This window comes from Enhydra lutris, unplaced genomic scaffold, assembly GCF_002288905.1.
Source record: "Enhydra lutris kenyoni isolate GAN:26980312 unplaced genomic scaffold, ASM228890v2 scaffoldscaffold12, whole genome shotgun sequence".
Taxonomy (NCBI): domain Eukaryota; kingdom Metazoa; phylum Chordata; class Mammalia; order Carnivora; family Mustelidae; genus Enhydra; species Enhydra lutris.
Window position 1 is genome coordinate 65,735,157 of NW_019154096.1, and position 25,067 is coordinate 65,760,223.

General features: G+C 37.0%; 1 protein-coding gene across 1 annotated transcript in view; it reads left to right on the forward strand.

The window, feature by feature from the left end:
• LOC111145096 (attractin like 1) overlaps positions 1-25,067 on the forward strand; it is a 796,800-nt gene that overhangs the window by 167,472 nt on the left and 604,261 nt on the right. The window contains exons 16-18 of the mRNA XM_022499729.1: positions 305-518; positions 2,790-2,978; positions 12,367-12,585. Coding sequence (XP_022355437.1) covers positions 305-518; positions 2,790-2,978; positions 12,367-12,585 — 622 coding nt within the window. The remainder of the gene's footprint in view (positions 1-304; positions 519-2,789; positions 2,979-12,366; positions 12,586-25,067) is intronic.

Sequence of the window (25,067 nt, forward strand, 5' to 3'; positions counted from 1 at the left end):
AAAATTATTTTTTGTTTTTTTTTTTTAAAGATTTTATTTATTTATTTGAGAGAGAGAGAATGAGAGGGAGAGAGCATGAGAGGAGAGAGGTCAGCGGGAGAAGCAGACTCCCTGCTGAGCAGGGAGCCCGATGTGGGACTTGATCCTGGGACTCCAGGATCATGACCTGAGCTGAAGGCAGTTACTTAACCAACTGAGCCACTGAGGCTTCCCTTAAATGTAATTTTTAATGATAATGAGGTATTTGCTAAGGAATATGACTTTTTATATCTTTCTTTAATACTCCTTTTGCTATTGTTTACAGAAAGTATCACCGTGGGTAGGCTTGCGCAAGATCAATATATCCTACTGGGGATGGGAAGACATGTCTCCTTTTACAAACACGACGCTGCAGTGGCTTCCTGGTGAACCGAATGATTCTGGGTTCTGTGCATATCTGGAAAAGGCTGCGGTGGCAGGCCTGAAAGCGAATCCTTGTACATCGATGGCAGATGGCCTCATCTGTGAAAAACCTGTTGGTAAGCAGTAAACTAGTATTTCTTTTTTTTTTTTTTTTAAGATTTTATTTATTTATTTGACAGAGAGAGATCACAAGTAGGCAGAGAGGCAGGCAGAGAGAGAGAGAGAGGGAAGCAGGCTCCCTGTTGAGCAGAGAACCCGATGTGGGACTCGATCCCAGGACCCTGAGATCATGACCTGAGCCGAAGGCAGCGGCTTAACCCACTGAGCCACCCAGGCGCCCAAACTAGTATTTCTTTACAATGATTACCACGCCTTTCCACTTGCAATAGTCTATGTGCCTAAGGTAAATTTCACCATCTTTTTATGATGTTGATTCCCTGATAATTTCAGTAAATTTTATCTTTGACTACATTCCCCACTTACTATTAGTGACCTCAGTGTTAACTTGTGAAAATACCAAAATTTTATGGTTTTATGCAATCTTTATTTTTTGATTGAGTCTATTCTTAATTTTGTTAACAACTTTTACTTTTATAATTACAGTGTTTAGAAGGAAGATTTGTTTTTAAGATTAACAACTAATTTTGAATAATTTTCATCTTGTAGATCTCTTTCATTTGGCAAGTAAGAAGAAACATTTCTGTTCTTTTTTTTTTCCTAATATGTCATTTTGTGGTGATTGACTTTTATTATTTTTTATATTGGCCATGACATTCAAACCCCAAACCAGTACTAATTGTGTTGTAATTTTTTATTTGGTTTTATTAGCCAGTATAAAATATTAGACATAGACATTGTTTTTTTAAGTTTTTATTTTAATTCCAGTTAGTTAACATATAGTGTAATATTAGTTTCTGGTGTGCAGGATAGTTACTCAACACTTCCATATACAGCTGGTGCTCATCATGACAAGTGCCCTCCTTACTCCCTATCATCCATTTCAACCTCCCACCTCCCCCCACCACCACCACCCTCCTCCCTTGTCAACATCACTTTGTTCTCTATAGTTGAACATCTGTTTTTTCATTTGTCTCTCTTTTTTCCCTTAGCTCATTTGTTTTGTTTCCTAAATTCCACATATGAGTAAAATCATATGTGTGTCTTGGAATGGATTTTCGTTAAGTGATAAAGGAATATTGAATTATTTCCTCTTTTTAAAAACTTTAAAAAAATATACATAATATAAAATTTACCATTTTAACCATTTTTAAATGCAGAGTTCAGTGTTATTGCATGCATCGACATTATTGTGCATTAATCAACAGCATGTATCTCCAGAACTTCCTCATTTTCCCAAACTCTATACTCATTAAACAATAACTCTCCATACCTCCCTCCCCCAGCCCCTGACAAGCACCTTCTACTTTCTGTGTCTATGAGTTTGACTAATTTATTTACCTCATATAGATGGAATCATAAAGTGCATGAACTTTTATGCCTGGCTTATTTCCCTTAACATAATGTCTTCAGGGTTCATTCATATTGTAACATATGTTAGAATATCCTTCCATTTTTAACATGAATAATTATCCATTGTATGTACATCCAACATTTTGTTTATCCATTCATCCATCAATGTACACCTGAGTTGCTTTTACTTATTGGCTGTTGTGAATAATGATGCTATGAACATGGGTTTACAGATATCTTTTCCAGTTCTGGTTTGTATCTTTTGGGCATATAGGCAGAAGTGGAATTGCTGTATCATATGGCAATTCTATGTTCATGTTTTGAGGAATTGCCATACTGTTTGCCATAGAAGTTGTACCATTTTACATCCTTACCAGCAACGAACAAGCATTCCAATTTCTTCACTTCCTTGCCAGCATTAAAAAAAATATTTACCTAAAGGTTATGATATTCTATTTCATGTAAAGATTTTATAGTGTATTGTTTTATTTTTATTGTTTGTTTATCAGATACATGTTCACTGATAGGCATTTGTTTTGATAAGGTATGGAATGTTTATGGAAAAAATTTTAGTGGGAAAGTAAATAATGAAAGTGTGTGTAATATTTAGCCTAAGACAGAAAACTAGGTTATGGGCTACATCTCTATTTATAAGTTTTTAAATTATGTAACCTTATGTACTTTGTAAATGATTAAACTTTTCAAAAGAAGTATGATTTTCAAATTTGATAATAAATTTAAGTATTAACACCTCATCTTCATTTTCATTTATTGTATCATGTAGTTTTTGCTATAATTTTTATTCCACACTTGGCTTACTTGAAACATTCCCCAAACCTCAAAATAAATGAAACCCATATATCTGTGCTAAAATATAGTTAACAAATAAAATAATTGTATCTGTGGATTTATTCCAGTCAGTCCGAATCAAAATGCAAGGCCATGCAAAAAGCCGTGCTCTCTACGGACATCCTGCTCCAACTGCACCAGCAACGGCATGGAGTGTATGTGGTGCAGTAGCACGAGGCGCTGCGTTGACTCCAATGCCTACATAATCTCTTTTCCATACGGACAGTGTCTGGAGTGGCAAACGGCCACCTGCTCTCGTAAGTATTTATCTAGAGTGACTTTTCATGTAAAGGCAACGCAAATCAATTTTTTGTGATGGAAGGAGGAATTAAACATCTGAAGAAGTTTTTAAAAGTTGGGAAAAAGCGTTTGCTTTTGTTGTAGCAAAAAACTGTTGCTTTAAAACCTATTAATGGTATAAGCCCCAGAATTATACTATACCATCATTTTGAATTCTACTAATTATTTTATCCTACATAGGCACACACACACATTTTGCCACCTTTGTGCTCTCCCCAACTCTGAGTGTACATTGCAGAGAGTTTAACACTTCACGAAAATGCTTATTGTTGCAAAGATCGCATACCACTTTGTCGTGCTCCTTTAGTTGTCCTCTAATCTAGCAGAGTTCCCATGTCTTACACAACTGATATTTTTGAAGAATCGACACCATTTGTTTTTTAACTGTCCCAATTTGGATTTACCTAATTCTTTCCTCATGATTGGATTCAAGTTAAGCATTTGTTGGCAAGAGTATCAATCCTGTCAGTGGTGGTGCATCTACCACGAAGGCAGGATGCAGTCTTGGAATCACATGGGGAGTCACGGCAGCAGGTCGGTACCGCACTTGCTGTTGGTTGTACTTCAGGACAAGATGTCACCCCTTGCTCACATTTTGTAAGGACTTGACTGAGTGTGTGCATCATACCACTGTGTGGTTACAGAGTGGCCTTTCTTGTAAAGGCAGATTCCATCACGATGCCATTGCCAAGGGAATTGCATAGCACTACTGAGAGCACCTGGGGTCCTTGTAGGAATTTGAAACCACATGCAGCTTTTTTTTTTTCCTTTGGGAAAATGTAGAAGCTGCTGGTCTCAGCGAGCTTTGTGTGAGCAGGAAATATGGTTTATCTTTCTACAATCTGCCCTCTGACACTGGGGCTTATCAAAAAATACCTTTCCAAAAGGGACATGAAGTAATTGGTCTGTTCAGATTTATAATAAGAAGGTAGGAACGATTACTTATTTCCAGTGCTCCCTCACCTGCTTTTCAATGTTGAATTGATTCATTCATGCCACACTAATTGGGGTCTGTCCTTTTTGTGACTGATGTAGACTTTGTGTCCTTTTTGGAGAACATACTCTGCCAGTGCCCAGGGTCACCATTCCACAACCACAGTTAGCTCTGGAATCACCTTAGATAAAGTTGGAGTTCATGTATATTCGACCAGAAATCCTTAATTTCAACAAAGCAAAACATCTATTCACTTGCTAAATTCAAACAGACACAGATGAATGAGAAGAATATTTTGTTCCTCGTCAGTTCCCCACTTCCCAATGCCTGAATGTCTAGGAAACTCACTAGGGTGGAAGGACCAGGAGTCTTTAGGTTTGTTTTATTTTAGTTTTCTTCCCAGTACTTTTACTTGTAATAAGCTGGGTTTGCAATGAATGAATCCACTTAATGGGTGCCAGGTCCCAAAGGAACTGCAGTTCAGTGGAGTGGAGGGAGACAAAATAGCAGCTACTTGAAGCCCCATATGGGTTAAACTCAGGAAGATATTGTAGTTGAAGTGTTCAATGGGATAGGGAAGGGACAGCTTTAATCTTTCTAAGGGAATACTCCTCAGGGGATCTTGTCATCCCATGTCTAGTTTTTTCCTCCTAACAATTGCTCTGATAGTTGTTACACACTGTTATGCCTTCTCTCACCCGATCTGTGCAGCTCTGGTAGGTCCAGCTCAGGTCTTTGCATTAGTCCACTGGCTTCCCTCTGTTCTTTCCCTCCTCCAAGCAGGCACTTGTAGGTTTCCGAGGAGTTTGGGCCATGACACAGCTTGTTCCTGCAACTTTTTAAAGTTTCGTCTGGACTTTCTTATCAGCCCGTTGGCTTCCTTACATTCCTTCCATAGGAGCAGCTGCTGCTGATGTAACCGTGACGATGTATGGGTAAATATCCTCGCAGCAGCATGCATTGTCCGACCATGCATTTGTCCTTCCGTCCTTCCCTGAGCTCTCTTGCTTATCCTGTAAGAGGAAGGAAGAGCTGCTTCTTTTAAGAGGAGCTTCCTAAGTCTGAGATACCCTTTGGTGGTGAATCTACTATTTTGAGGCTTGCCCCCAGGATCTGGTAGCCCACAGACAACATGGCCACCCAGTTATAAGCTCTTCTTGCTCAGATGAGTGACCTGGTCATTTTGAGGTAACCAGCTGCTTAAGACAGTGCAGATGGAGACTCACTGGCCTTTCCAGAGCTTACATCATTCCCAAAGATACCCCCATAGTCTACCAACCAGCGAAACCTGTATTTGTTCCATATAGGCACCACTGGTGCATGAAGGGCTGAGATAGAACAATAAGTGCCACAATGTAGGCCAGAATTTCTAGGCTGTGGCTCTTGGGTATATTTGTTTCCCCAGGTTCTTGGCATCACGTGGAGAGGTGTTCCTGGCGTGGACATGGCTAGGTATATTAGGTGTTGAGCTCCTCGTTGCAATCCTTTTTTAGGAACTTTATTTATTTATTTTTTTAAATTAATTTCTTTTCAGTGTAACAGAATTTGTTGTTTATGCACCATACCCAGTGCTCCATGCCATACGTGCCCTCCATAATACCCACTACCTGGCTCCCCCAACCTCCCACCCCCCGCCCCTTCAAAACCCTCAGATTGTTTTTCAGAGTCCATAGTCTCCCATGGTTCATCTCCCCTTCCAATTTCCCTCATCTCCTTTCTCCTCTCCATCTCCCTTTTTTAAATAGGGAATGAGGACGGGCCTCATTCAGAGCATGGCACTGGGGTTGTTGCAGGCATAAAAGGGTCTTACTCCCACGGAAAACCTCTTACTAGGAGTCAGCTGCCCAGGGGAGCTGCATCCAGTGATGCAGTCTTAGGGGGAGCTGATAGTACCCAGGCTCTCTTGCCTTCGTAATCATGTTTGTCTTTCCACAAACATTAATGTTTGATGAAAGAAATCAGACACAAAAGATTATATACAGTATGGCTCCATTTAGATAAAGTTCAAAAGATTATATACAGTATGGCTCCATTTAGATAAAGTTCAAAAATAGGCAAAACTAAGTTCTCTTGTTTAGGAATGAATATTTAGGTGGTAAAACCATAGAGTAAGGCAAAAAATTAATGTAAATGACAGATAGTGGATGCTGCTGGGAGAAGACTGGGGTGCTGGCTAGGACAGGGGTGCAAGGGAGGCAGTGTTCCACCGCCAGGCTGAGTGCGGGCACAGAGCATTTCTGTACAGTAATTTATTAATCTCACATTTCTCTATGGACTTCTCTGTGTGTGTTATAGAATAAAAGGGTAAAGGGTAGCGAAAAAGGAGCTTGTAAACTTTCCGAGGTCTTACATGCTTAAGAACTTCCTAAAAATTGTTTAGAGTTAAATCTAAGTCGTCTTCACTAATCGCAAATCTTTCTTGTATTCCATATTTTCCGTCTCATTTATTAACCTTTTGGAGAATAGTCTTCAGTCATTCATTCAAATAAATTCATGGATAGTAATCTTTTCGAGTTTTTGTATGTCTAAAGTGTATTTTTTTATGTTCACTTGAATGATTAAGTGGCTGGATGTGGGAGTTCTAGGTTATTCTTTCCTTAGACCTTGTAGTGTTTGGTGTTGTGAGTGAGAATTTTCCTGTGAATTCGATTTTCATTCCTTTGTGGGGCATCTTTTTAAAAAAATTCTTCAAGAAATAAAAGATTGTAATTTTTTTTCTCTTAATTCTTGGGATTCCAAATTCTGTAATTCATTTCAATTTCCAGTAATTGAGTTAGATTTTAAAAATGGATTTTCATTTGCTTTTTGAATCTGAAGAGCAGTGTCTTTCTTTACCGCTAAAAATGGTCTTTAATACTTACATTGTTTTCTTCTATTTATTCTTTTTTAGAAATCTTCTATTTATTCTTCCATAGAAATCTTAAAATAGTGGTTGGAATTTCTTTTTATTATTATTATTATTATTATTGTTATTATTTTAGTCACCATGTAGTACAGCATTAATTTTTGATGTAGTGTTCCATGATTCATTGTTTGCATATAACACCCAATTGCTCCATGCAATCTGTGCCCTCCTTAAAAATTTTCAATATGTCTTGAATTCACTTGAAATTTCCATCTCTTAGTTTCAATTCAGATGTTTTTTCTTCTTTATGGTTGTTTATTTGGGGATTTTTATCTGTTTTAAAACAATATTTTTGAGAACCTTGTATTTCCACCATAAAAAGTCTAACTGAATTTTTTGAGAAGGTATATGAAACATGATTAAACACCAGTATGAAGTGTATCTTCATCAATGATGAACTAAATTATGACACATACTGCTGGGAGGGCTGTCCACTAGAGGTGTGTACATCAGTTGTTAAGTTCTGCCTTAATGTCTTCTGTTTTTGACTCTCTTCTTTTTTTGTTTTCTTGATTTTGATTTCTTGAGAGTTTTGTGTTCTACTTCAACCATTTTTTCTTGGGCAGTTAGTCTGCTGCATTTTTCTTTTCTGTAAGTCTTTTCTTTCACTGTTTGTGTTGTCATATTTACCTTTTTGGTGGCTATCTACAGTTCATTTGTGCTGATGATGTCCAATTATTTTTGTTCTACATCCTTTTAAATTATATGCCCTTCCCTTTCCATCCTTGTAGGGAAGAGGGCTACTGAACTTCTCTTCAAGGCGATCTTGTATTTTCTGGAAGTAAATACAAATAAACCTGGTGGTGATCTACTCCTTGTGAGAAATAAACTCCTTCTCTATTACGTCATTCTTCCCTGCTTTTAACCAAAAGGCTTTTAATGAGCAATAAGGAAATGCCAGGAAATAAAATAAGGACTAGGAACAAAGGTGGCATCCTTTATCAAAATCCGAGTGCAGGGGTGCCTGGGTGGCTTAGGTGTTGGGCGTCAGCCTTCGGCCAGGGTCGTGATCCCAAAGTCCTGGGATCAAGCCCCCATCGGGCTCCCTGCTCGGCGGGAAGCCTGCTTGTCCCTCTCCCACTACCCCTGCTTGTGTTCCCTCTCATGCTGTCTCTCTCTGTCAAATAAATAAAATCTTAAAAAAAAAAAAAAATCCGAGTGCAAAAAGTAGCTGAATATTATTGTTTCAAAGACATCAGCTTTTGGGCAATGTGTTTATCATACTTTTGCTTTTAACTTTATATCTTGTTATCTTGTTAACATTAATTATACGCAATGGATTTACATGATCATTTCTACTACACGTGTCTGGTCGTTCACTAAGCATTTAACAGTAGTAAGTAAGTCTTTAAAAACATTCTTAGAGTTATAAATAAAACTGTTAGAAATGGTATACATTTTATGTTGCTTTTAGAAAGTTTCAGGGATCATTTGAGGTTTCCTAGTAAATGGAACTTGAAGGAAATTTTTCTTTGCTAATGAGAAACAAATATGGATTTTATAATATTTGCCAGTGGTTTTTTTCGTTGTGCTATTGTGATATTAGTACTTAATATTTACAAATTGAAGAAAAGAAGTATATCTTAAGACAAGTTTTGCCTAATGTTTTCTGAGAAAGCTTTGTTAATAACTGCAATTATTAATAATTGAAATATTTTATTTAAAATATTGGTTATTCTCTTTCTGAAAATGATCTTCAAAAGGATAATTTAATGCAGTAATAGGTTTAGTTCTTAATATGTAAAAGTTCAAATAAAAATGTAATTAAATTGATACAGTGAAAATGGAAAAATAGGAAACATGCGAATATAGTACACTCTCACAAATCTGTATTTCTTTTGGTATTTTACAAGTTTATGTACATGCTCAATTTAAACATTTTTTTCCTCGGCAGTTAGGGAAGGTAGTCTTTTAAAAATTGATTAAAATTTATTTTTTAGAGTAGTTTTAGGTTCGTGGCAATTTTGAGAGGAAGGTGCAGAGAATTCCTTTATGTCCTTTGCCCCCACACATGCACAACTTCCCCCACGGTCAACATCCCACACCAGAATGGTTCATTTGCTACAGCTGATGAACCTACACTGACACATCATTATTGCCCAAAGTCTGTCATCCAAAATCCTCTGAGCTCCACCTGTTCGTCTCTCTTTCTCTCCTAACTCCTGGAAATCACTAATATTTTTACTGTCTGCATAGTTTTGTCTTTTCCAGAACGTCATATCATTTGTATGTAGCTTCTCAGATTGGTTTCTTTCACTAAGTAATGTGCATTTAAGTCTCTCCATGTCTTTTCTGGCTTGGTAGCTTAATTTATTTTTAGAGCTGAATAATATTCCATTGTCTTTTACCACAATTTATCTGTTCAGCTATTAAAGTCTTGTTGCTTTTGGCAAGTTTTGACAATTATGAATAAAGCTGCAGTAAACATCTATGTGCAGGTTTCTTATTTTCTTTCTTTTTTTTTTTTAAAGATTTTTATTTATTTGAGAGAGAGAGAAAATGAGAGGGAGAGAGAGTATGTGAAGGGGGAGGGTCAGAGGGAGAAGCAGACTCCCTGCCAAGCAGGGAGCTCAATGCGGGACTAGATCCAGGGACTCCAGGATCATAACCTGAGCCGAAGGCAGTTGCTTAACTAACTGAGCCACCCAGGCGCCCCAGGTCTCTGTATGGACATAAATTTTCAGTTCATTTGTATAAATATCATGGAGTGTTTTTGCTAGAATGTATGGTAAAAGTATGTTTAATTTTGTAAGAAACCACTAAACTGTCTTTCAGAGTGGCTGTATTCTGCATTCCACCAGCAATGAATGTTTTGTTACTTTGCATTCTACATACTCACCAGCATTTGGTGTTGTCAGTGCTTTGGATTTGGACCATTTTAATAAGGGTATATTACTGTTTTTAGTTTGGAGTTCTCTAGTGACATATGATGTGGAGAATCTTTTCATACTTGCTTCTGTATACCTTCTTTGGTGAGGTATCTGCGTAGGTCTTTTGCCCATTTTTAAAATTGAGTTGCTTGTTTTCTTATTATTGAGTTTTATGTATTTTAGATAAGAGTTCTTTATCAGGTGTGTCTTTGAAATATTTCTTTACAGCGTATGGCTTGTATTTTCATTCTCTTGACAGTGTCTTTACAGAGCAGAAATTTAAACTTTGAATTTAAATTTTAATGAAGTTTAGTTTATCAATTTTTTTCTTTCATGGATTGTGCCTTTGGTGTCATAACTAAAACACCATCACCAAACTCAAGATCATCTAGATCTTTTATGCTATCTTTTGGGAGTTTTATAGTTTTGCTTACAATGCTCATCTGTTCACGCATGTTACCATTAGAACTTTTAGCATATTAATCATGGTTGTTTTAAATTCTGGTCTGAAAATTCTGACTTTCCTGCAATGTCTGGTCTGATGCTTGCTCTATCTTTTCACAATGTGTTTTTTGCCTTTTGGTATGCCTTGTAATTTTTTTCTTGGTAGCCAGATATGATTTACAGGTAAAAGAGACTGCTGTAAGTGGGCTTTTAGTAATGTGGTGGTAGGGTGTGGAAGGAGCAGAAGCCTTCTGTAACTAAGTCTTTCCATGGGCTTGTGCTTCATGCTGTGAACTTCCCTAGTGCTTCTCAGTTTCTTTCCCCTCTCTCGGGTTGCACAGGATGGCTGGCTGGATTTGTGCCTTTCTTCCCCCACGCAGAAGGCCCGAGCAGGCTAGAGTTGGGTATTTCCCAACAGCTCAGGTGGGCTCCAATAAAACCCCAGCAGTTTGGGCTCTGTTCAATAGTTTTTCCAGGCCTTGTTGAAAAGAATGGAACGCTCTGACATGTTTCAAGATGTTTCCTTTTTGTCTTCCCCTGCTGGAAGCACAAGAAGATTTTTCTTTGATGTTCACTGTGAGGATTTTGTAAAGCTCTTGGAGATTAAAGGAAAAAAAAAAAGTGTGGGAGTGCCCCTGTGACTGGGTCCTTCTGGGAATTTTAACTTTCAGAGTTGTACTCACTGAGCTTCCAGCAATCGATCAGCTATAGGAGGCCCTCGGATCAGGGTTTCTTCCCCACATACTGGCTCCTGCAGAGGTTTCAAATGTGGTATACTACGATTCTCTGCATACTCCTGTCTGTCTCTCCAGTCTTACAGGCAATGATTTGCTCTGTGACCTCACTTCTCTGACAGATCTAAGAAGAGTTGTTGACTTTTCATTTTGTGCTGCTTCTTACTTTTTGTTAGGGTGGAGTGGTAACTTCTGAATGCCTAACATGCTGGATTAGAAACCAGAAGTCTCCAGTAATCATCTGATGACAGAATTTCTTACAGATTGATTCCTCAACTTCTTACACATTTCAAAAAACCGTATTGGATGTTTAACAACTTAATTTTTCAAAAAGCCAAAAATAAATAAAATAAAAATGATTGCTCTAATTACTTATAGTTTATACATAGTCTCTCTGCTATTCATAACTTAGGAAAAATAGCATAGGCTACCAAAGCTTCCCTGTATTATTGTCCTAAAAACGTTAGAATCTGTCAGGTTTTGAATCAATATTAAATACTAAAGAATGAAATTTCTGTTAATCTTTCAGCAGTGCCTGTTGCTTTTTACTCTTGAGCAAAAGGGAAACCAACATTACCTTATGTAATAGTTTCATATGTAAAATAAAATCTGAGAATAAAATGTTGCTCTGAACATGACATTTTGTAACTTGTTATTAAAGCCTAAAACCAAATAGGTAAATAGAACTAGAAGATTAACAGTTTGTCATTCAGCAGCGCAAGAAACCCAGCATTCTTTCATCTAACATCTCCCTAGTTGTTTGGAAAGTATTAGTAGGAATTCCATACTTGAGAATAGTTTAGATTTACTTTGCATGTAATGCTTGTTCAAGACTTTTTTTTAAAAATTATATTTCCTTAAAAAGATAGTCCTAAAATAAAATTTACTTTCCTAGGAGATATTCATAGACTTGTAAATATAAAACTAGATTTAATCTGGGGGAGGCCTAGTAAAAATCTACTTCAAATCATCGTGCAGTACACATGGGGCTTAGCTCTCTCAGGATGGGCAGGCAACAGTTACCCTGGATATCCAAGGCAGGTGCAGAGTTTTTCTTTGGAGGCTCTCACTAGGCCCAAGACCAGCTAACATGGCTGTACACATGGACAAGGGTAAATGTGATCTGTAGGCCCCTGGAGCAGCTTCCAAAAGGTCCTAAAAACAGGTAAAAAAACTCTCAGCAACCTTTAAGTGCTGACTTCATTTTTCTCTATGTCATAGTTACTACACCTCTTTTCACCTTTAAGTCAGTCCATTTATCTCCTCTTTGCTCATGATGTATATTTTATTTGGTTTAAGTAATTGCTGTCTCTTAGATATTATTACAAAAAAATGTTTACATCAACTATAGACATTTTTCCAGTCTTTTTTTAGACTGTATTTATTTTTCCATTACCTTATAATTCCATTTGAATATAAAGTCATATAACATATTTTGTTAATGTTCCTGTCATGCAGCTCAAAATTGTTCTGGATTGAGAACCTGTGGGCATTGTTTGGAGCAGCCTGGGTGTGGCTGGTGCAATGATCCTAGTAATACAGGAAGAGGACACTGCATTGAAGGATCTTCACGGGGACCAATGAAGCTTGTTGGGATGCACAATAATGAGATGATTCTTGACACCAGTCTTTGTCCTAAAGAAAAAAACTATGAGTGGTCGTTTATCCAGTGTCCAGGTAATAAAAATGTGATGAAATTAATTTCAGTTTGGAAACCAAGAATGAGTTATTCTTTCTTATAATAAATATTCAGGAAAACAATGAGACTCAAATTTCACAGATGAAAAAATATTCTTCCCTATATTCATCTCTATTGTGCAGATGGCATTCTGTTTGGAATCATTAAATAGGCTTACCAGCTGCATGGTATACAGTTGTTATCTTTGGCTTCATATGAATTGCTAAGAGGAAAAATAATGGGTTCATGCCAATTTTCTACCTTGTACTATCGTCTTTTTTGTGCACAGTATAATAATGACTTAAAATTCAAGGCAATTCAGAAGATCCAGTCAAACTTCATGCTAAGTGTGGGAATGTTTTAAATGATATTTGTGATGGAATCAACAGGCCTCATTTTGAATACCATTCAATTTTGAAAGTCATTAGTTTTCAGGTTTTTTTTTTATAGGAAGTCTGTTCTTACACTGAATAAAGCCAGTCTCCTAGAAAAATTAACTTACTCAGTATATTTTTATTGAGTGCCTACTATGTGCCAGAGTGTTTGAAGTGCTAGAGACACAACAATTAACAAATGAGAGTAAAATCACTGCACTCATGAAACCTGTATTCTAACTGAAATTAACAAAATTAATTATGCACATATGAAGTTACATGCTGTTAAGTTGCTGTTAAATAAATGAAGTAAGGAAGGGGGATATGGCCTGCAGTTTAAAAAGGGTAGTGAGATAAGAGCTCACTGAGAAATAGCAATAAACAATTCATGTAGATGAGGGAGTGAGTCATAGGGATATCTGGGAAAGTGTTCTAGAACAGGTAACAGTCCGACACAAGGACTTGGATGAAAGAGTTTATTTAGGAGGTGAACCTGGGAGGCACAATTGAGGAAACAGAGTTTTGGTGAAGGGAGAAAAACCACAAATATTAAGCTGGTTGCTGTACTTAGAAATGTGGCCTCACACCCACTAGGGACCTAGAAGAACCATGTAGAGTGCTTCTCAGAGTTAACCCACTGACGAAATGGGAGGGTAGAGAACTTATCTATGGATTCTCATTGGCTGAGTGATATCTTTGGAGGTATTGTATTTCTGAGCTGTGTCAGCATGTCTGATCAATAGTTTGCCCCGGCACTAGTGAAAATTCTGAGGTTAAAAAGTAGAGGGACACTGCAGAACTTTCATTAGGTGAGTCACCAACAGTGTGCTGTCCTGAAACCAGATGGATTGTGGGAATGTGGCACAGAGTGCAATGAAACCTGCTACATAAATTTTGAAGTATATGAAAAGCAAAAATGAAAAAAAACTATTGGTTTGTACCAGATGATTGAATTTAAAATTTTTTTTTACTTAGAGAAAGAAACCAGGCCCAAAGGCTACCTGTAGTATTATTTCATTTATAAAATGATCTGGAACAGGCAGAACTGTGGGGATGGAAAACAGATCAGTTATTTGCCAGGAGTAGCAAAGGTAGGGATTTATTTCAAGGGGCCTCACAAGGGAATTTTTTGTGTTATGGAACTGTTCTTTATGATGCTGTGTTAGGTTGATACATGACTCCATACATTTGTCAAAACCCATGTTGTTTACCACAAAGAACCAACTTTCCTGAATGCAAATTAAAAGGAAAAGTCAACTAGAATACCAGGGGATCCCAGGGTGTAAAGTAAATTGTGACAAGTAAATTTAACTATATTACAAATGCCATAATATAATATATGTAAGAAATAAATGTAAGAAAAAGAAAAAAAAAAAGAAGAGCTGACCTAAGTAACTCTGGAACACAGTTTGATTGGATACCGTCAAGCTAAGGAAAAAGAAAACTATATATAAGATTGTATTCTGGTTAGTAAATTTGTGTATCACATGGTATAAGTTAACATTTCTAACAATACTTTATGCATTTACTAGGTTTGGACAAATAAATTGTGTTTAATTTAAGCTAGGTTTTCCCGTCAGAGAAAGAAGTTAAAAATAAGCAAGGACTGAAGACTACAAAGAACCCTGTGGTGTTGGATTAGGGTCTGAGATAATAATGTGAATTCATGTTTATTCTAACATATATACACAAAAAGTAACTATAGATATGTATGTATACATAGGTTAGTATATATGCAATGTTATTTCCTAGTTCTGTTTGTCAAGAGGGTCTAGAAGCCATGACATCCCAGTAGCAGTGAACATATCTAGTGCCTGCATCTTGGTTTCTAAATACTGTTTTCCAGTGAAAGGAACCATGGCACCGTAGAGAAATGGCTAAGTCTAGCACTGGGACAGGGAGAAAACACGATGAGCCTGGAGCATTGTTTGGTGACAGAAAGTAAAAAAAGAACTTAAAAAAAAAAAGAAAGGATGGGATCATGATTATTCCAAAGGAACACAGCACCAACCTAAATGAGTTCTCCACGGATGAAATATGAGCAAAAGATAATGATCATATTGTATTATAACTCAAAAACCTAAATCCTGATTCTGTATTGATTTAATGATTTAATAAATAAGCAAATGGTGTGAATGAACAAGAATTCCTTATAGAAAAATTCTAAATAATAAATGTAGAAGGAGTGAGGGGAATAAAAAAAATCACTCTTAGAACCCCCCAGTATTAATTGCTATAAGAATAATCCACTTAATATAGAAATTGAGGAATGAAATTTTAAGGAGAAACAGGGTGCTTGTGTAACTTTAAGGCTTCTGGTCAGTAATCACTTCTTTTCTTTTTTTCAATGTTTGAAGTTTTTATTTAAATTCTAGTTATCTGACATAAATTGTAATACTTGTTTTGGGAACAGAATTTAGTGATTCTTTACCAACACACAACACCCAGTGCTCACAAATACCCTCCTTTATACCCATCACCCATTTAGCCCATTTCCCCTGCCCACTTCTCTCCAGCAACCCCCAGTTTTTTCTCTATAGTTAAGAGTTTCTTTTATGGTTTGCCCCCCCCTTTTTTCCTCCCCATATGTTTATCTGTTTTGTTTCTTAAATTCCACATATGAGTGAAGTCATATGGTATTTCTCTTTCTCTGGCTGACTTACTTCCCTTAGCTTAATACACTTTGGATCCATCCACATTGTTGCAAATGACAAGATTTCATTCTATTTGATGGCTGAGTAATATTTCTGTGTGTGTGTGTGTGTGTGTGTACTGCATCTTCTTTAGCCATTCTTCAGTTGATGGACATTTGGTCTCTTTCCACAGTTTGGCTATTGCTGATAACACTGCTATAAACATGTACCCCTTCGAATCACTATTTTTGTATCCTTTGGATAAATACCTAGTAGTGCAATTGCTAATTCATAGCAACCTTTTGAAGAACCTCCAAACTGTTTTCCAGAGTGGCTGTACTAGTTTACATTCCCACCAACAGTGTAAGAGGGTTCCCCTTTCTCTTCATCCTCGACCAAAAAACCTTGCCAAAAACGTTTCCTGTTTTGTTAATTTTAGCCGTTCTGACTGGTGTGAAGTGGTATCTCATTGTGGTTTTGATTTATGTTTCCCTGATGATGAGTGATGTTGAGCATCTTTTCATATGTCTTTGGAAAAATACCTATTCATATCTTCTGCCCATTTCTTAACTGAGTTATTTTGTTTTGTTTTGTTTTGTTTTGTTTTTGTTTTAAGTTTGATAAGTTCTTTATGAATTTTGGATACTAACACTTTATCAGATGTCATTTGGAAATATCTTTCTCCATTCCAAAGGTTGCCTTTTAGTTTTGTTGATTGTTTCTTTTGCAGTGCAGAAGTTTTTGTTTTTGTTTTTGTTTTTGTTTTAAGATTTTATTTATTTATTTGACAGAGACAGAGATCACAAGTAGGCAGAGAGGCAGGCAGAGAGAGAGGGGGATGCAGGCTCCCTGCCGAACAGGGAGCCCGATGTGGGGCTCGATCCCAGGACCCTGAGATCATGAACTGAGCCGAAGGCAGAGCCTTAACACACTGAGCCACCCAGGCGCCCCTGTGCAGAAGTTTTTATCTTGAAGTCCCAATAGTTCATTTTGCTTTTGTTTCCCTTGCCTGTGGAGACGTGTCTAGTAAGAAGTTGCTATAGCTGATGTCAAATAGATTACTGCCTGTGTTCTCCTCTATAATTCTGATGGTTTCCTGTCTCACATTTAGGTCTGTCATCCATTTTGAATTTATTTTTGTGTGTGCCAAAAGAAAGTGGTCTAGTTTCATTCTTCTGAATGTTGCTGTCCAGTTTTCCCATGCCATTTTTTGAAGAGGCTTTCTCTTTTCTATTGGATATTCTTCCCAGCTTTGTTGAAAATTATTTGACCATATACTTGTCGGTCCATTTCTGGGTTTTCTAGTCTGTTTTATTGATCTAAGTGTCTATTTCTGTGCCAGTACCATACTGTCTTTATCACTATAGCTTTGTAATGTACCTTGAAGTCTGAAACTATGATGCCTCCAGCTTTGGTTTTCTTTTTCAAGATTGCTTTGGCTATTTGGGGTCTTTTGTGGTTTCATACACATTTTAAGATTGCTTGTTGTAGTTCTGTGAAAAATGATATTGATATTTTGATATGGATTGCATTAAATGTGTAGATTGCTTTGGGAAGTTTAGAAATTTTAATAATATTTATTCTTCTAATCCTTGACCATAGAATGTTTTTCCATTTCTTTGTTTCCTCTTCAATTTCTTTCATAAGTGTTCTATAGTTTTCAAAACACAGATCTTTTACCTCTTCGATTAAATTTATTCCTGGATATCTTATGGTTTTTGATGTAATTGTAAATAGGATTGATTCCTTGATTTCTCTTTCTGCTGTTTCATTATTGGTGTATAGAAATGCAACAGATTTCTGTACATTCATTTTGTATCCTATGATTTTATTGAATTCATGTATCAGTTCTAGCAAATATTTTTGGTGGAGTCTTTTGGGTTTTCTACATATGGTATCGAGTTGTCTGTGAGTAGTGCAATTTTGACTTCCTTGCCAATCTGGATGCCTTTTACTTCTTTGTTGTCTGATTGCTAAGGCTAAGACTTCCAGTACCAGCAATGGTGAGAGTGGATGTCCCTGTCTTTTTCTTGACTGTGGAGGAAAAGCTCTCAGTTGTTCCCCATTTGGAATGAGATTAGCTGTGGGTCTTTTTTATACGGCCTTTGTGATGTTGACTTACACGTCCTCTATCCTTCTGCTATATTGAGGGTTTTAAAAAAATGGATGCTGTATTTTGTCAAATGCTTTTAGTGCACGTATTCAGAGGATCGTAGGGTTCTTAGCCTTTCTTTTATTAATGTGTTGAATCCCATTGATTAATTTGTGAATATTGAACCACCTTTATAGCCTAGGAATAAATCCCACTTGGTTGTGGGGAATGATGCTTTTAATGTACTATTGGATTCAAATTGCTAGTATTTTGTTGAGAATTTCTGCATCCATGTTCATCAGGGTTATTTGCCTGTAATTCTCCTTTTTTAGTGGGGTCTTCTTCTGGTTTTGGAATCAAGGTAATGCTGGCCTCATAGAATGAATTTTGAAGTTTTCCTTCCATTTCTCTTTTTTAGAACAGTTTGAGGAGAATAGGTATGAATGCTTCTTTTTAAAAATTTATTTATTTATTTATTTATTTATTTATTTATTTTAAAGATTTTATTTATTTGACAGAGAGAGATCACAAGTAGACGGAGAGGCAGGCAGAGAGAGAGAGAGAGGGAAGCAGGCTCCCTGCCGAGCAGAGAGCCCGATGAGGGACTCGATCCCAGGACCCTGAGATCATGACCTGAGCCGAAGGCAGCAGCTTAACTCACTGAGCCACCCAGGCGCCCCTATTTATTTATTTTTTAAATTTCTTTTCAGTGTTCCAGAATTCACTGTTTATGTACCACACCCAGTGCTCCATGCAATACGTGCCCTCCACAATACCCACCACCAGGCCCACCCAACTTCACACCTCCTCCCCTCCAAAGCCCTCAGTTTGTTTCTCAGAGTCCACAGTCATTCATGGTTCATCTCCCCCTCCAATTTCCCCCAACTCCCTTCTCTCCATCTCCCCATGTCCTCCATGTTATTCCTTATGCTCCACAGGTAAGTGAAACCATATGATAATTGACTCTCTGCTTGACTTATTTCACTCAGCATAATCTCTTCCAGTCCTGTCCATGTTGTTACAAAAGTTGGGTATAAGTGTCTGGCAGAGTTCCCCTGTGAAGACATCTGGCCCTGGACTTTTGTTTGTTGGGAGTTTTTTCATTACTGATTCAGGTTCTTTGCTGGTTATCAGTCTGTTCAAATTTTCTATTTTTTTCCTGTTTCAGTTTTGGTAGTTTATATGTTTCTAGTGTTGTCATATAATTTTTCACAATATTCCTTTATAATTGTGTTTCTGTGGTGTTGGTTGTGATCTCTCCTCTCTCTTTTGTGACTTTTTTTCCTTTCTGTTTTCTTTTTGATAAGTCTGGCTTATAAGGGGTTTATCAATTTTAGTAGTTCTTTCAAAGAACCAGCTCCTAGTTTCATTGATCTGTTCTACTCTTTTTAATTGTTTATATATTGGTTATTTCTGCTCTAATCTATATTATTTCCCTTCTTCTGCTGGCTTTAGGCTTCATTTGATGTTCCTTTTTTAGCTTCTTTAGGTGTAAGATTAGGTTATATATGTGAGATTTTTCTTGCTTCTTGAGGTAGGCCTGTGTTGCTTTATTCTTCCCTTTAGCACTGCTTCTGCTGCATCCCAGAGGTTTTGGACTGTCATGTTTTCATTTGCATTTGTTTCCATGCATTTTTAAAAATTTCTTCTTAATTTCCTGGTTAACCCATTCTTTATTTAGTAGGATGTTCTTTAACCTCTATGTATTTGTGGTCTTTCCAAATTTTTTTGTGTGGTTGACTTCAAGTTTCATAGCATTGTGGTCAGAAAATATGTCATGGTATGATCTCAGTCTTTTTGTACTTATTAAGGCCTGATTTGTGACCCAGTATGTGATGTATTCTGGAGAATGTCCATGTGTGCTTGAAAAGAATGTGTATTCTGCTGCTTTAGGATGAAATGTTCTGAATATATCTGATAAGTCCATCTGGTCCAGTGTGTCATTCAAAGGCCTTATTTCCTTGTTGCTTTTCTGCTTAAATGACCTGTCCATTGCTAAGTGGGATGTTAAAGTCCCCTACTATTATTGTATTATGATCAGTGAGTTTTTTTATGTTTGTTATTAATTGATTTATATATTTGGGTGCTCCCAAGTGGAGGCATAAATATTTACAACTGTTAGATCTTCTTGTTGGATAGAATCCTTTACTAAGATATTTGCTCTTCTTCATCTCTTGTTATATCCTTTGTTTTAAAATCAAGTTCATCTGTTATAAGTATGGCTACTCTTGCTTTCTTTTGATGTCCATTAGCATGACAAATAGTTCTCCATCCTCCCTCTTTCAACCTGCAGATATCTTTAGGTTTAAAATGTGTCTCCTGTAGGCAGCATATAGATGGGTCTTGTTTTTGTTTTTTTGTTGTTTTATCCAATCTGATACCTATGTCTTTTGATTGGAGCATTTACATCATTTACATCAGAGTGATAACTGATAGGTATTTACATCAGAGTGATTATTGATATAAATTTAGTGCCATTGTATTACCTGTTAAGTCATCATTTCTGGAGACTTTTTTCTGTTCCTAGAAGTCTTTGCTGATTTTAATTTTTTTTCCTACTCAGAGAGTCCCCTAATATTTCTTTCCAGTTTAGTGTCATGAATTTTGTTACTTTTTGTTTTCTGGGAAACTCTTTATCGTTTCTTCTATTCTGAATGACAGCTTTGCTGGATAAAGTATTCTTGGTTGCATATTTTCCCATTCAGCATATTGCATATATCATGCCACTTCTGTCTGGCCTGTCAAGTTTCTGTGGATAGATCTGTTGCTCACCTGATTTGTCTTCCCTTGCACATGAGGTATTTCTTTTCCCTTGCTGCTTTTAGGACTTTTTTCTTATTAGTATTTTGCAAATTTTACTGTGATATGTCTTTGCGTTGTTCTGCTTTTGTTGAATTTGATGGGCATTGTCTGTGCTTCCGGGATTTGGATGTCTGTTTTTTTTTCCCCCCAGATCAGGGAAGTTTTCAACTATAATTTGTTCAAATAAACCTTTCCCCGTTTCCCTCTCTTCTTCTGGGATTCCTACGATATGAATAATATCTCCCCACATGTGTTCCAGGCATTCCTCAGCCTTCACCCTGTCTGTGTCCCAGCCATCTGCCCATCTGTCAGCACAGAGCACCTGTGTTTTATCTCAGGGTTGCTGGCTGAGTTTCCAATCTCCAAACTTTAGGGACCCAATGTAGTGTGGATCCATGCTGGTCCTCTGGGGGAGGGTCTCATCATACTTTGGCTGGTGCTGGTTTGCCCCAGAAGGGTAGTCATAGGAATGCACAACAGCTTGAAGTTTATGGTAACGCTCACCAAAATTTATCATCCAGGTTAGCTGCCCTCAGTAAGTGTCTCTACCCTTATGCTATGGAATGGGGCAACACAATATGAGAACTGTTGGCTCTTTTGTTCTCCAAAATGCAGAGCAACCTCTTCCAGATGCACTTCAAGAGTGGGGAAACAGCTCTCCCAGTATATCCTCTGATCATGAAACTTCTTCCTGGCCTCTGCCCTTCTTCTTCTTATGAGAACTGCTGTACCCACCAGGCTCCACTCTGTCCACAGTGTGTGTTGGTTTTGGTCAGCAAACCTTGAGATGGCGAATGAAAGGATTGATTATTTCCAACACTTAGTAGGAGAAAGGAAAGGCCTGGGGATCAGGCGCTCTATTGGTGAAAGTCCTTGAGCCAAGCTCTGTCTAGGCTTTCATTATGAATTTAATTAATACACACATGCAAGGCAAGGAGTTCTTGAAGCACATGACCACTACAGGTGCCTGTATTTTAAACATCTACTCCTGGGAAGAGAATCTTGAGCTGCAGTAAGAATCTGTCTGTCTACTTTCAGCCTTGAAACTTCAAAGGAGGCCTAGTGTTCTGGGCATTCCTCCTTTGCCTTTCAATTAATTTCATCCAGGGAATATATACAAGTCAGGTTTTATCTATCCAGGCACTGTGAATCCCAAGTGTGGACTTCTAAAACTTCAGTCTTTGAACTCCTCTGGTTATAAAAATGCACAATAATCAGCCCCTCTTGTTTTCCCAGTCAGTGGTTTTGGTAAATGTTTTTCTTGTGTGATCCTTTGTGCGCTGCTCTTTGTCTGTCTGTCTGTCTCTCTCTCTCTCTCTCCCTTTCTTCTCTCCATGATCAGGGCTCCCTCTCCTCTGTAGCCCATGATTCTTTTCTTCTCCCAAATCACTTCTCCACACTTCTTATTTTCCACGATGTGGTCTCTTTTCTCCCTCTAGTTGTGCAGTTTGTTCTCTCAATCCTCAGATCAATTTCTTGGATGTTCAGAATTATTTAGTATTTATCTAGGTGTGTTAGGGACGAGGCAAGCATAAGTTCCTCCTACTAATCCACCATCTTAACTCCCACCTAACAGTCACTTCTTAAACAAGACTCAAAAGATTAACCATATGGGAAAATATGATAAATTGTACTATATTAAGATCTAAGAATTCTTTTCATAAAAAACATTGAAAACATGAGCAAGGAAAGTTACAGAATTGAAGATACTTACATTACTACCTGATAAAGCCCTTTATCCAGAATTGATATTTTTTATACACCAGTAATAAAAGACTACACAAACAAAAAATGGCCAAGATAGTTGAACATCACAAAAATGAATATTTAAAAGACCAATAAACATCTGAAAGGTTGTTTAATCTCTTTGGTCTTGAGGGAAATGCAAATGAAAACCGCAAAATGATACCACTAATCTCCCGTGAGCATGTCTAAAATGAAAAAAAGATAATTTTAAATGTTAGCAAGGATGTAGAGCAAATGGAAATCTCATATATTGGTTTTTGAGAGCCTAAAAGGTATAAACACTTTGAAAATATTTTGGAAATACCTGTTAAAGCTGAACAAATGTATACCCAATGATTCAAGAATCGTATGTGTAGGCCGTGGCAGGTAAACTGAAGTCTGCTGCCCAATTTAGCCTGTGGCTTGTTTCTACATAGCCTGCGAACAAGAGTGATTTCACATTTTTAAAACTGAAAAGGAGGAGGAGAAAGAGTGGGGAAGGGAGGAGAGTAGGAGGGAAGGAAATTAAGGAAGGGAAGAATCTCTGACAGTCTGTATGTGCCCACAGTGTCTAAAAACACTTACTATTTGGTCCTTTACAGAAAATGTTTGCTGATCCCTGGTTTAGGCCCAATAACCCAACAGGAAGCAAGTTATGTTCATTTACAGGACATGCCTAGGGATGTTCATAGCAGCACCATTTTAATATCTCCAACCTAGAACTCATCGAAATGTTCATCAACAGTTGGATGATTAAAGAAGTTGATATTATGCACAACAGAACATATAGCATGAGAATGATTAACCTATAATTGTATGGAACAATATGGTGGCTCTCCCATACACAGTGTGGAGAGAAGGAAACCAGACATAAACAAGACACTGACTCAGTTTACCTAATGTTCAAAAACAGGCAAATCTGTTTTATGGTATTATATAGGTCAGGAAAGTGGTAACTTTTGGGGCACAGCAACTAGTGACTGGAAGGGGGTACAAAGGTATTATTTTATTTCTAAGAAGTTTTCTTGGATTATATTTTTAAATAGATTCTCCATTTCTGACCCTCTTTATTTCTCTCTGAATCACCTTATCGCTTTCTTGGTTGTTTTTCTGCCTTGCTTTTAATGCCTCATTAAATTGTGAAGGTTGTCTATTTTTCTATTTTGGATATCTTATAATTCAGTGTCCATTTCGGGGCTTGTTTTCATTTCCTTCCATAGTTCAGTCAACTCTTTTTTCATTTCTTCCTCTTTTATGTCCATGTCTATTCTTAATTGAATTTCTGATTTAAGGTAGTTTTAAAAAAACTCTTCAAATGTTGGTTTAACTATATTTATTGCTTAGAAAGTTGTCATAATTTCCTGCTCCATGGTTATATTTTTCAGGAGAATTTTCATCAGTTAAGCTATGTCCTATCTGGTTTCTTGATTTTATTGTTATTTTTCTGATTTTTGGGGAATAACTGTGTAGTGTCATTTTTTTTTTTTCTTCCCATTTCTGGCATTGGTGTATTTGTAAGATTTCTGGTTTTATGGTCTCTCTTTTGTGAGAACAGCAAAGTTGTGGTGGCCAAGATAAGGACTGTGTGGCCTCTGAATTTGTGGCTTTCTTTTTTGTCTTGCAGGAATTTAACTTTCCAATTAATTTCTTTATCCCTTAACCACCTGGTCCTAAAAGGCACCTTTCTTACTTCCCACATTTTTTCTCCATAATCAAGAGCCGTTCTTCAAATTATCCACACTTCTAAGTCATCTTCTTTGTTTCTTGGGAGACATAGTCCTAGGCAGCCTTCATTGTTTTCAGTTATCAAAAAGTTCTACAGTGTTTCCTCATGCTGGAACAAATGGGATTTTAAAGACATAATTTTCTAATGATTTGCTATTTTATTTTATTATTGTTATTTTAAAAAGGTTTATTTATGAGAGAGAGAAAGAGCATGTGTGCACAGAGTGGGAGGAGGGGCTAAATAAAAGGAAGAGAGAATCTTAAACAGACTCTATGCTGAGTGCAGAGCCTGACATGGGGCTCAATCCCACAAGCCCAAGATCATGACCTGAGCTGAAACCAAAAATTGGATGCTTAACTGACTGCACCTCCCAGGTGCCCCTAATTTGCTATTTTATAGAAATACATTTTATTTTACTATATAGTATCCCTGTACTAAGTGACCTTGGTGATTTCTTCTGTTCATCCTGGTACATTTCTTATAGATTCCTTAGGATTTTTTTTAACATTGCTTTTCAATAAACAGAGTTATTTTTCCTTTCTGCATCATGCATGTTATTTTTGTTCTTTCCCTATTGCTCTGTCAAGACCTACTGTGCAACATGGTATTGAATTAGTGAGAGTGTACATTAGTCTTAAATGGAAAGTATTTAGCCTTTAACCTTTAAGTAAAATGTTAACTGTTGGTTTTTCATAAATGTCCTTACAGATTGAAGAACTTCCCTTCTGTTCCTAGTTAGTTGAGGTTTTGTTTTGTTTATTTGTTTGTTTTGTTTGTTTATTTGTTTGTTTTAAATCACGGCCAGATGTGTAATTCTTCCAAAGACATGTGTCTATTGAGCTGATCGTATAATTATTTTTTGTCTTAGTTAATATCATTAATTCATATTGTTTGGTTTTCAAATGCCAAACCAATCTTGCATTTTGGGATAGACTCCACTTATGATGTAGTATCCTTTTAGTATATTGCTGGGTTCAATTTGTTTAAATCTTGCTAAGTATTTTTGGATTTATATTGTTGAGAATATTTGCCTGTAGTTATCTTAGGGTCCGGTTTGGTATCATTCTCAAGAGTTGGGAAATACTTTTTCCTCTTCCATTTTCTGGGAGAGTTTATGTAAAGTTGGCAT